Consider the following 13512-nt stretch of genomic DNA (forward strand, 5'->3'; position numbering starts at 1 on the left):
CCAGGCATCTGGATCCTGAGAAACCGGGTCCTGGGAGACATCCTAATGTATAAAATAACGGTGGTGATAGTATCACCTTCCTGTATACCAGGTAAAGTTAGCTGTGGTTTCTCCTTTAGACTGGAGTATAAAAAGTGGGGCACAGTCCAGGTCCAAGCACAGTACAGAAAACATGGTAGGCACGGGCTATGTGTCTGCCCTAAGGGAGGAGTCAGTAGCAACCTTCAACAGGAGCAGGACACTGTTCTGTCCCATGATGCAAAATCCCGCTGAGGGGAAATAGATTCTGTCGAAACCACCAAACAAAAGCCGAGACTCAAGAATAGTCCAGCAAATGGCAATAAGCCCTGTACCCTCTCTCGAAGAGGAACCAGTCTGGTGCTACACATTGTGGGACAGGCTAATATGTCCACAGAGGGTTGAATGAAAGGCGCTCTGGATTATGGGAAACTGCCTGCATGTCAGATTAGGCACAAGCTGCCAGGAAGAAGGTGCCACATACCAGCTTCTGAGATTATAATTAATCATACTGCAACAAAACAAGATGGGTTATGCGTCCACAGTCGTTGCTTGCATTAGAAAAGCCAATACTGATTACGGTAAAAAGAAGATAAACTAGGAAACTTAAATTGAAGAATAGCAGGCTACCTAAATTTATTTAAAAAAAAGACTTTCTCAAGACATTAAATTAAGTGCATTACCCCCAAGTCTTTAAATTAGGGTTTGGGGAAATTTATTCTAGCATAAAAACGTACAATATGATTTTATAAAATACAACCAAAATATAATTTACACTTTAAGTAAGGCTTCCAGACATTTACAATGCCTTTGTACAATAGCAAGACAATCACGGTTATTTGCTGATGCGTATACCTTGTAGCTTACCATGGAACATAATACGGATGGGGGTTTTCACAATGGAATTAACTGTACCAAGTATTCCAGAGCCACTTAGAACGGCGCCAACAGGCAATTCTACGGTGGGGTCTCGAGTTGCATGGAATATTTTAGCACAGTTATTTTCTTAACACAACATGTTACTACAAGGTTTACATCAGAAATACCTGTGAGAAACAAGTCACTTAGCTAGGTGCTTATCGTTTCTTTTATAAAGACAAAAACGTTAAGTACAGTACAACGCTCTGTACAATGCAGTGCTTTTATAGTCTAACTCAACAGCATTTTGGAAAGATATGGAAAAGGGCTTTGTATAAGCAAATATATTTACAAGGTAATTGAGGGTTTTTGCATTTTGTAAAATTTGTTGAAAAACAAACTTGGTTTTAGCACAATGGAAATAGTTGGTTATTTAACTTTCCTGTGAATACATAGCTCCGAAGAAAAAGAAGAACCCTCACGAGTCTCCTTTCAAAAGCCTGCCCTATGATTTATGTGCACTTTTAATTGGTACCTTGGTTTTGTTGAATTAAAATGTCCATCCTCAACCATTTTATTCCAAAAACAAACTGATTTATATTTGAAATTAAATTGTCTTTAGAAGGATTATTTTCAAAAGGAAAACCAACATCGTCTCTGTTTTGCAGCTGGTGTCCAATTCGGTGACGCATACCCCTCTTTCGGTTTGTGAAGAATACCATAACAATGGAACGTAAGTTGCAGAACCTCTGATGCAGTCCTAATGTATAAAATAACGGTGGTGATAGTATCACCTTCCTGTATACCAGGTAAAGTTTTCTGTGGTTTCTCCTTTAGACTTTAATAAGCATTCATTTATATTTACAAATGTTTCACATCCACGTATTTACAAACTTCAAATGAATAAAATCCTGTATCTGTCCGATGCCAGAATACTGTGCAACTCCACGAAAACAAGAGAACGGAGGCTGAATTTGCAGTGGCCCCAGAGACATTCTTTGCCATCAGAAGCAAATGCCCTCCTTCCATGCCGACGTGTTTCACGTTTAGAAGAGGGCAGGTCTCGGGTCACCACTTTCAGACAGAGATTGACACTGCAATAGTTTGAGCAGATCTGTAGTTCTTTCACACACTTTGTCCAATAATCTGTGAGTTATATTCTGCTGTCTCCATTCGCAAAATGTAGGGGATAATACTGTCAATCTGCACATTGCCAATTAGTCCAGCAAAAAACAACTCTTCCGTGATGGCCGCACTCATTAGTCTCAACGCCGGCAATCTGAGAAGAAGTCGCGATAACCTGGGTAAATAATACTGGTGTTAAAAATTGTCATAACAAACAGTCCCAAAGAACACAATGATAGTCCAACTGACAGCAGCAGAAACCCACAGAAACCAGTACATTGCGCTAATCAAAGAGGTACATGAGATATATTTGTTATGTTCAACCTAATTCGAGGTGCCTGTAATAAGCTTCCCAAACACTAGCATTGGTGCATGTAGCAAAGGCGATAGAATGAACAGAACAATGAGGAGCCCTGTTGAAACGTGTACTCCTGATCACTCCTTCAAACAGCATTTTGATTGGGGAGGCTTGTTGTAATGCATTGGCTGATTAATCAAGTGTGGCTCCAATCAGGAAATATGAAGATCTTCTTATACCAAAACCTGCAGTCATGATTGGTGTGGAATGTGCAAAAGGGATGCTCCCTCAAGCCAACTTTAGTAGGTTTTCAATATTTCTAATATATGTATCACTTGATGTTGAGATTTCAAATTTTAAAATGTAATATTAAGTGAAATAATTAATGGGGGTGACTTGAATTACCCAAGTATGTAACAGAATATTGTATGGATGGGATTTATAAGGCGCAAACATGGCTGGGAAGAAACAGGCGCTGTACAATGGGGGACGCAGCCAGGGGGTTACATGTAAGGCTGCAGGGGTACCAGAGAATCTGGGGTCAAAAGAGGGAGCAGGCAAGGTGGGAGGTGCAGAGGGGGAGAAATGGGGTTCACTGGAGCAGACTTGTAAAGGCAAAAGGTGACCTATAGTATTTCACACAAGAAGAAAATTACTACAATATACATTTATAAATGAGAAAAATTGCCATGCTTTGACCCAGGTGCTGGCAGGGGATGCATGCCGCTGGCTTTTCATGGGACCAACCAGGTGTCTGAGCTGACCAATGAAGGTCACTCAGAGGAGGAAATCCCTCTCCTGACTGTAAAGGGCAGTTACTGGCAAGAAGGGGTCTTAGAGTGCAATTAGGAAGTTCCTTGCTTGCCTCTGAGGAGGATTCACTCATTCTTCAGTTATCCTGCAGGGAATTTTTTGGGACACCCTATTGGTTATTGGAGTCGGGAAGACAGACAAGGTAAACTTAATGATCATTTTTGTTGGGCTATTTGGGAGTACAGGAGGCATATTTGTCAAATAGTGATGGCATGAGGCATAGCGTATTGAAACAATGGTAAAAACGGAAAACAATAAGGCGGACAATATTTTTTAAAATGTAAGATGTTTAATTTTATTTTTAGAACAGCGTTTTGTGGTCTTGTCATCAGGAGAGCCATTTGGTATTAACGTGTGTGGGTGTATACACGCACACTAGGGTTCAAAATTGAGGGGAGTTGGGAGTTATTTAGCTCCTGCTTCCAGCCTAGAAGAGCCTAATTAGCTTGAAACCAACAGCTACCAGGAGCTACTTTTTGCTCCTTAGGCAATTGGTGCCTTACAAACATGCACTTGTTACATTAACTGAGTATTTGAAAATGCAAATAATCAAGAATTAGGACACATCTAGTACAGATTTAAACATAACGAGACATACAGAATGGATAAAAAGGTACAGTGTGCATCTCATTTGCAAGTTGGATTTGTGGTGCACTCAGTATTTGCTCCTGGTTTCCCAGCGGTAGCTCCTGCCTCCTATGTGATGCCTGACAGCCAAGAGCTGATTTTAGCTCCTGCTCAATGAATTTCGAACCCTGACACTATAAATATGGTATACATTACTCACAGTAATCGTATTTCTGATGCTTGTATCTGCTTAGATTCACATGCTATGCATAGGCCGACATCTAGTGGAAGCTGCAGAGTATTACAGTTGGTTTTGAAACTCGAAAAGGGACGTCGACAGGGTGTGCCAGTAATACTATCCCTAGTGTGACATCCACTTTACCCATGGTCCTTCACGTGTCGAGGTCCCTTGATTTGTTTCTGATGAGGTAGCAGGAAGTGTAGCGTGAGTACAGGTCTATTAAAGCAGATATGAGCAGATAAAGCTCATATAAAACATCTATGCACCTTCTTTCCAATAGGAGGAAGGGTGGGCGCATGTGAATCTAAGCAGATACAAGCATCAGAAATACAATTACGGTGAGTAATGCATCCCTTCTGAGGCTTGTGGAATCTGCTTGGATCACATGGTATGCATACATTAGCGAGCAGTGTTAGGAGAAGGTGGTGGGTCGTGAGAAGGTCCAGCGGCAAAGAGATGTTTCAGAACCGCATGTCCCACCTGTGTATCTGCTTTAGAATGAGTGTCAATGCAGTAGTGCCGAGTGAAAGTGTGTACTGAGCTCCATGTAGCTGCTTTGCAAATGGTATCCAGCAGGACATTTGCGATAAAAGCCAAATTAGCTCCCGTACTCCTTGTGGAGTTAGCTCTTGGTGTTAAAGGCAGTGTTTTACTTGATAATGGGTAACAGAGCTGTATGCATCAGACTATCTGGAGATGGCATTTTTGAAAATGCGGTATCCTTCTCTGTCTGGTGCTACGGAGACAAACAGTTGGTCTGTTTTTCTAAGCGGTCTGGTCTTGTTTACATCTAGTGTATGGAGTTTTTCCTCAGCCAAGCTTGTTGGGTTCTGGAAGAAGGCCGGCAGCTCAATGGATTGGTTTACATGGAATTTTGAAATTAATTTAGGTGAAAACCTAGGGTGTGTTTGTAAAACCAATGTATTCTTGTGACAAAGAATGGGTCCTGCACTGACACTGCTTGAAGTTCAATAACTTCTTATGGACGTAACAGCCACTAAGAAGACAGTTTTATGTCAGGTGTTTAAGACTTGACTTATACATAGGCTCAAAGGGGCGGTCCCATGAGCTTTGCGAGTACTACATTGAGGTCCCAGCCTGCTGGTGTGTTTAAAATTCGAGTGTGGAGTCTCTTTACTCCCTCCATGAATGCATTAATAACAGGGACTTTCCACCACAACACCTTACTCTGAGAGGTGGTGTAAGCTGATAAAGCCGCCTTGTGGACCTTTATAGAGTTGAATACTAACCATGAGTTTAACAAGTGGAGCACATAGTTTAGAATGAGGGAGTACATTCTACAGGCTTCATTTGTTTAGACTGGCACCAAATGACAAATCTCCTCCACTTGTCGAAATAACAGTGTCCGGTGTTTGGATTACGTGTCTCTGAGAATATCCATACACCTCTGTGGTAGATTTAGGTGTCCAAACTATTACCTCAAGAGCCATGCGGCCAAGTTCATTGATTGAGGTTGAGGATGAACTGTTATTCCCCTGTGTTGGGTCAGCAGATTGGTCTGGCACGGGAGTTCGATGGGATCGCACATCGCCAGTTTGCTCAGATGTGGATTCCATGGTTGTCTTGCCCACATGGGAGCAACTAGGATGAGTGTCATCTATTCTCTGTGAATCTTGTTCACCACCCTGCTCACTATTGGAGTTGGGGGGAAAAGGGTAAGCAAATTTCACTGACCAGCTCATCCATAGGGCGTTCCCCTTGGAGTCTGGATGGGGAAACTTGGACGCGAAGTCTGGGCATTGCATGTTTTCTTTTGCAGCGAAAAAGTCTAGTGTGGGGTAACCCCACAGTGAGATGTGGTCTATGACATTTGTGTCTAGTCGCCACTCGTGTTCCTCTGGTAGGGGATCTCTGCTTAGAGGGTGTTGAGTTCCCCTGGAACGTGTTGGGAGGATAGGAACATCCCCAGTTTGAGTGCCCATCATTTTTGTGCTAGCTTGGACAGATTTGGAGAATGTGTGCCCCTCTGCTCGTTGATGTAGAACATTGCAGTGGTGCTGTCAGTTAGGATCTGTACCAATTGATTTGTCAGCTTTGCTTCAAATGCTTGATGCGCCTTGAATACCGCTAGAAGTTCCAGCAGGTTGATGTGGTTCTGTGCCCTGATTTAAGTCCACAGACCATGTGCTGTGAGATGAAGGTGATGTGCCCTCCCACCCGGAGAGTGACGCGTCTGTTATGACTACCGCTTGCACTGCCGGATCATGGAAGAATTTCCCATTCAACAGGTTTGTCCTTTGTCCACTAGTTAAGGTCTCGTACAAGAGTTGGGGAAACGACCACTAGATTGTCCCACTGACTGCTTCCCCGAGACCACTGTTTCGCCAACCACTTCTACTTGGGACGCATGCGCAAACGCGGGTGTGGGACCAGGTAAATGCAAGATGCCATCATGCCGAGCAAACGCATTGCTTTGCGTACACTTATCTGGTGATCGGCTTGATAATGAGGTATTTGCAGTAGCATGTTTTGGACTCTTTCCTATGACGGAAAAACCAACCCTTCTTCCATGTTTATGACAGCTCCTAGGAACTGTTTGGTCTTGTTTGGTACCAGGCTTGATTTGTTCTCGTTTATTGAGAAGCCCAATTGAAAGAGTAGATTTATAGTTATTTGGGTATTTTGCCTGCAAATTTGGGATGACTCCCCTGTAATTAGCCAGTCGTCCAGGTAGTGGTACACTGGGATTGCCTCCCTGCACAGGTGCGCTGCCACCACCGCCAGTACCTTGGTGAATACCCTTGGGGCGGATGCTATGCCGAAGGGTAGCACCTTGAATTGGTAGTGCTGGTTTGCAATTTTGAAATGCAAGAATCTTCTGTGCGCTGGGAACATTGAAATATAAAAATAGGCATCTTTCATATCCAATGTCGCCATGTAGTCCCCCCGCTTTAGTAGTGGGATTACATCTTGTAGCGTGGTCCTGCAGAATTTTTGTGGCTTGACATAGGTTTTTGTAGGGTGCAGATCTAAGACAGGACGCATTGTGAGTTCTTTTTTTGGTACATGGAAGAACATTGAATAAATACCCTTGTGTACCTGGTTCGCCGGGACGTTTTCTACAGCATCCTTTAAGAGCAGCATGGTCACCACTTCCAGCAGGATATGCTGTTCTTCCTTGGAGGTGTTCCTCTGTTTTGGTGGATGGTGCGTGGGTTTCTCTAGCAGTGCTATACAATAACCGCCCGCCATGGTTGAAAGTACCCACTTGTCTGAGGCGATTCCCTCCTATACGTGGGTAGTTTGAAATGCGGCCTCCTACTAGGGTAGCATGGGAGGGAACCTGTAGTGGGTGGTCATTGTTTGGGGGGTGTTGAGCTGCCTCTGGAGGAGGATCTACCCCTGCCACAAGACCTTCTCTGGCCTCTTTGAAAGCCTTGAAAGGACTGCCCCTTGAGATGAGCCCCAGGACAAGCTTTGACCCTGGTTGTAATTTGATCCCCTTTGTGAGTTTTGCCCTCTAAAGTGGTGAAAAGTTTAGCCCCCTCTATGTCCGCAGGGTTTATTGGTAAGTTACCCTAATGATTTTAGGGTATCGTATTATTTCGCGCTCTTTAGAGCATCTTCCACCGCCTTGCCGAACAACACGTTTGGCTCTATGGGCATATTTAGAAGGGTAGCCTGCGTCACAAGCTTAAACCCAGACTGGCATAGCCACGCGTGGCGTTTGCTCAACGTAACCTCTGCTATTATTCTCCACGCATTGCTGCATCTAGGTTGTTCTTAAGGATGCAGTTTGCAACAGGTTTACCTTCTACAATCGAGAGAGACAGTTGTATTTTTAATGGTTCTGGGACTGAAGCTATTTGCTCGGCCATCTCATCCTACTTATGACAGTTGCAGCTAGCTAATAAGGTGGTGTTATTAGCGATTCGCGCCTGGTAAGCTGTCGAAGAGGCTACTTTCCTACCAAAAGTATAAATAATCTTACTTTCTTTATCCGGAGGTGCTTCGGAAGAGGCTAGAGGTGTTCCTGGTCTCTTTCTAGTGGTTGTAACCATTAAGTTGTCTGGTTTTTACTGTCCCATGGCGTAAAGTGGGTCTGAAGGAGCTGGCCGGAAAACGTTCTCAATACGCGGGTTAACAGCAAGTGTTAAATTTGGAGTAATTAGAGAGGGTTGGATACGCCTCTGTACTGGTTGAAATATGGGAATGAATTGGGTAGCAGACTTTTTATCTCACAGTTTATTCTCAACACCGTCCTCGTCTACCTGTGTCTCCTGTGCATCGATCTTAAAATGTTCTGCCACTTTTAGGAGGAGGTCATTGTACTGTATTTGATTGTCGACTGGAGAGTCTGCCACTGGTGGTCTGAGTGATCCGGCGACTTTATAACAGACGTCGTTCCTTTGTTTATTTAATATAGCGCAAAACCAAACCCGCAGGTAGCCGGGTGCAAACATTACAAGGATACTTGAGAACTTCGTTACAGCGACATAGAGATAGACAGTAGGATAATACAGCAGCGTTACAGTCTGAGTTAGCTTGCACAATTATGCCGGGTGTTGGCCACCTAGGAACCAGGTCACAGTCTCAGATGTAGTTCCGGTAGGATCTAGTGAAATTCCTAGCTGCCGAGCAGTGGTGGTCTGAGGTTCCTATGGGCGACTAGGGGTCGGGTTAGCAGTAGGCATAGTCGGGAAGTGTCGCTCAGGCGAGTATTTCCAGTAAAGGAGGGTGAACACTTTAAATGTCATTAGATCGTATCCATGACAGAGCCTTGTGCCTGAAACTTGCGTAAGGTTGGTCCTTTCTAAGTTCTAAAGGGAGTTTATTCCAAGTTTGGGCAGCTATGACTGGAAAGCTGGTGCCGCCAGCTGTACTCTTTTTGTATCTAGGTACCATCAAGGTGTAAGTGTTGGGCATTCTAGTGGGGCGGTTTGAGATTCTCTTGTTGATTCTATTAGCTAGATAGGGAGGAGCTACGTTGTTGAGGCATTTGGATGTGAGTGAGAGTTTTGAGGGTGATCCTGTCTTTAATCTTTAGCCAATGGATATTCCTTCTGGAAGTAGAGACATGGGCTCTATTAGGCATGTTTAAAGCTACTCTAAGAGCGTTATTTTGGAGTGTTTGGAGTTTGTTGAGGATATAATTGTTAGATCCCGCATATAGGGCATTACAATAGTCCAATCTGGATATGATAAGTGCATTAGCTAAGGTGGGGCAACTAGCCTGTGTAAGGAATGGTCTACATGCTCAGATCAGTTTACAGTTGCAAGCTGTGGAGGAAGCTAGGGAGTTAATTTGTTTTTTAAAAGTGAGTGCTGAGTCCAGATAGACCCCAAGGGTTCTGACTGCGGGCATCACTTTAATGATATTATCAATGTTAAATGAGGCATAGTTTGGGTCAAGTTTTTTAATCCCGGTCTCTGAGCCGAGGATCAGAATCTCCGTTTTATCGTCGTTCAGACATAGGCCATGGGATGCCATCCATGCCTGAATGAAGAAATATATCTCGTTTACCAAAGCTTAGTCTTCCAGGAAGTTGCCCGAAAGGGGGATGAGGATCTGAGTGTCATCTGCATAATTTGTGTAGATGACGCCCGGTCTGTCCAACTTGTCAAACAAAGGTTTGGTAAATATGTTATACATAGTGGGAGATACACATGATCCCTGGGGGACACCGCAGGAGACTTGTGTGGGATCAGCAGCTGCTGAGGGGGAGAAGACTCTCATTGTCCGGTTAGCAAGGAAGGATTGTATCCAGGTTATGGCCTCACTTGAAAAATGGGCAGCAGAGCCAAGATGATTGCATAAGACTGCGTGATCTACCAAGTCAAAGGCTGCCGAGAGGTCAAGGGGGAGTAGCATAGCTGATTTTCCATTATCCTTTAACTTGTCAATTTGAGTCTTGAAATCAATCAAGGCTGTTTCAGTGCCGTGAAGGGGGCGGAAGCCAGATTGTTGTGATCCTAGAAGGTTATTAGTTGCCAGGTAATCCTGCATTTGCAAGTAGGCTACTCTGTCGATAATTTTACGTAGGAATGGGACGGTGGTGATGGGTCTGTAATTTGTTGGAATGGAAGGGTCGAGGGTTTGTTTTTTTAATAAAGGTAGGACCTAGGACTGTTTGAGGTTGTTGGGCACTAGGTTAGTCTTAATGGAGGCGTTGATCAGTTTAGAGATGAAGGGAGCTAGGTCTCTTGCTGTATCTTTTATAATTTGGGCAGGGCAGTTATCTCCTTTACAATTAGAGGGCTTTAGGGAGAGTATAGTTGTATCTGTCTCTAGTATGGTTATTTGTTTGAAGCTAAAGGGTTGAGGAGTGGGCTGGTTTAATGAGGGCTGTACCTTGGGATGAGGTTCCGTTGGCAATAGCAAGGCAGCTTTTTGTTGATTGCAATTTTAGTTTGAAGAGAGCTAATTTTACCTGCAAGGGCATTTTGTATATTAGTGCACCAAAGCTTATTTTTCGGAGTATTATCAGTTTACGGTATGGGTGATTCCATTTCGTGGAGGATGGAGAATAATTCCTTAGTGTCCGATTTGGCGTTAGCTATTCTGTCGTTGTAAATGTTCTTTTTTGTGCTAATAATTTCCTTTTTGTACCGTTTGGCATGGGTGGGTAATTTGATCTTCTCCTCGGTAGGCGAATGTCGCCAGATTGATTGTAATTTTCTTTTTTGAGTTCTAAGATCTTTCAGTTGTGGTGTGAACCAGTTGTCCAAGTGAGAGCGTTGTTTGCCTTTGCGGAGTTTGGTAGGGGCAATCGTATCTAGTGCCTTGGTCATGGCGCTATTATAAGTTTCCTCCAGTAAAGTCGGGTCTGTAATGTTGTCTACATTGTTAAGGGTGGGGAGGGGATGTGGGAGAAGTTGATCTGCTGTGATGTCTTTTTTACTTCTAGTAGGGAGTGGCGGGCCATAATTATGGTTTTAGGGTGGGTGAGATCAAGTGAGGCAGAGAATGAGATTAAAAGGTGGTCTGTCCATATTTGAGGCGTTGTACTGGTGATGCTAATATTACAGTTCAAGTCAGCAACCCAATCTAGGGTTCTACCTTTCGAATATGTAGGGGTAGTGGCTTTTTGTGTTAGTCCATAATCATGAAGTAATGCTGCAATGGATGTGGCATGTTTGTCATTGCAGTCATTGAAGCCAAGGTTGAAGTCTCCCAATAGTAGAATTTGTGCATGGTCTTTTGTATTATTAGTCAGGATACTGGTTAGGTCGTCCTCCAAAGTTCCTAGTGGTCCAGGTGGTCTGTAGATCACATAAATGGTGAGAGTCCGGTTGCATGATAATTGGAGTTTAGCTGTGAGGAGTTCACAGGACTGAAGTGGCGTGGTAGTAGCTAGTCTGATGGGCAGGTTAGCTTTGTGGATAATAGCTACACCACCTCCTTTAGAATTGGGTCTGTCAACTCTTAAGAGTTGATAGCCGTCTGGAATGGCTCGCATAATAGCAGGGCCAGCGGCCTCATGGAGCCAGGTTTCGGTTATGAACATCAGGTCTATGTTCTCATTGGTTAGGGTGTCTGAAATCTGAGCGGCGGGGGCCACCATAGATCTGGCATTAATAAGGGACCCAGTTAGCAGAAGGGTACTATTTGGTGTGGTAGTAGAGGGTTGCATCTTTTTAGTTAAAGTGGCTCGTAAAATTGGTCAACATCACCCATGTCCCCTTGGTCTTCTGGGTCAGTGTAAGCTTCAGTGTCCTGGAAGTCTTGCTTAGTCTCACCATAAGCAAACTGCGTGGTGTCTGTGCGGGCTCTGTTGGAGGGGGATTGTGTAACTGCAGCCCACTCTGAGTAGGAGCTTGTGCACTGTGTGGGGTACTCTGAAGGTTTACAAAGACCTTGGGGTGGACATCAAAGAAATTGGCTAGGGAAAACATCCATCTCATTACCTTATCAATCATCTCGGCAGACCATTGAGATGAAGATGGGATAACTGGGGCGGCAGGGGGGCCGTTGTTGGTTCTGGTGCAGGGGGTTTCTGGTCGCTCATAGGCCCTTAAATTGTGCCCTCCCGTTCGGTCAGTCCCTAAATTAGAGCCCTCTACCTGTGTTTGTCATGCATGCTGGACGTGGTCCTACCTCCTACGCTCGTAGAACAGCTAGACCGTTCTATTCCAAATGGCGGTTGTTCGATACGTTGCCGGGAAAACGACGTTTGCACTTTTCACGTCGCTAACTTCACGTATATTCTGCTTCGTCACGTGAACCGCGGCATTACGTATTTAAGCAGCGTGGAAACTTCACTCGCTGCTTCTGATCGAATCATTTGGCGTTGTGTAGCTGAACCTCCGGTCTGCATCCTTGCAGGTTACTACAGCTACTTTTTGGGCCTTCTATAGCGTGTTTTCCGCCACACGCTGATTCCTGGAGCTGTTTGGTTGCGTGTAAATCCACACGCGCACGTTGTCTTCAAACGCGGCTGGCCTGGGCTGCGTGAATCCTGTTCGCGTGTAAATCCACACGCGCACGTTGTCTTCAAGCGCTGCTGGCCTGGACTGCGTGAATCCTGCTCGCGTGTAAATCCACACGCGCACACTATCTTCAAGCGCTGCTGGCCTGGACTGCGTGAATCCTGCTCGCGTGTAAATCCACACTCACACGCTCTTTTCTTCGCGGCTGTACAGAACCGCGTGTACTTTGTTTATACCTTAAAAGGAGCGCTATTTCCAACTCCTGCACCTGTGATATTAACAGGGGGATTGATTCATTTCTATACTTTACTCTACGTGGGAAGGAAGCTTTTCAAGGATAATTGGAAGGTGACAGTGAACAGTATTTTGGACGCTATCCTGTGGTGCATCAACCCGGTATCTAGCGTGAGCCTCGTTCCGTTCGGGATAAGTCTCCCTTACTAATCTTCCCTTCCTTGTCGTTTGTTCTACCTTGGATTCCTCAAGAGACTCTGCTGGATTCATCTGCCCTAGACTCAAGGTCAGTGTGTGCATTCATGACATTTTCTATTCCATCATACCCAGGTTGGGGCAGTTATTCATGATACTTTATTTTGTTCTAGGCTGACTTCCTATACCTTACCCACGCCCTTTCCAGTGATCCATCACTCTGCCTGTTTTACCAGTCAGAGAGTTGTATCATTTGGAAGGTCTTAACTTGACTTCACAACTATCAAAACGAGTGAACAGGTATCCGGAAGACCCTACCACCTGTATCCTTTTGAGTACTGTATCCTTTTCAGTTAATACTGTGGTGCTCTCTGACAGAATCAGAAGCCATGGAGGGTACGTATCCTTTAGCTGTTTTGACTCAGTTGATCAGCGATTTGAGAAATGAAATGGTTACGGCACAGGACATGTTACGGCATCGTATGGACGTTATGCAAGACGCCATGCACGGTAGTCCTCAGGGAGCACAGGTTCCAATGGCCACTGCATCTGGATCTGGGACTATGACACCCCCACAGGAAACTATTAATGTGGTTATGCCCACTCAGTTTCCCTTGGCCCCTCCGGAACGGTTCACTGGTGATCCCAAAACCTATAGAACCTTCGTTAATCAGTGCCGACTCCATTTTCTTTGCCGTCCTACATCTTTTCCTGACCTAACCACAAAAGCAGCATTTGTGCTTTCCCATTTAGGGGGCACAGCTGCTGCTTG

General features: G+C 44.6%; 1 protein-coding gene across 2 annotated transcripts in view; it reads right to left on the reverse strand.

Annotated features, from left to right (window-relative positions):
- Positions 1–629: 629 nt before the first annotated feature.
- The window catches only part of NR2C1 (nuclear receptor subfamily 2 group C member 1), a 614538-nt gene continuing 601655 nt past the window's right edge, over positions 630–13512 (reverse strand). Inside the window, exon 15 of one of the 2 annotated variants that reach the window (XM_069629809.1) lies at positions 630–2176. In XM_069629809.1, the coding sequence (XP_069485910.1) occupies positions 2002–2176 (175 nt within the window). In that variant the 3' untranslated portion in view covers positions 630–2001. The remainder of the gene's footprint in view (positions 2177–13512) is intronic. The other variant, XM_069629810.1, reaches the window with a different exon arrangement.

This window comes from Ambystoma mexicanum, chromosome 12 (assembly GCF_040938575.1).
Source record: "Ambystoma mexicanum isolate Mex_15411 chromosome 12, UKY_AmexF1_1, whole genome shotgun sequence".
Taxonomy (NCBI): Eukaryota; Metazoa; Chordata; class Amphibia; order Caudata; family Ambystomatidae; genus Ambystoma; species Ambystoma mexicanum.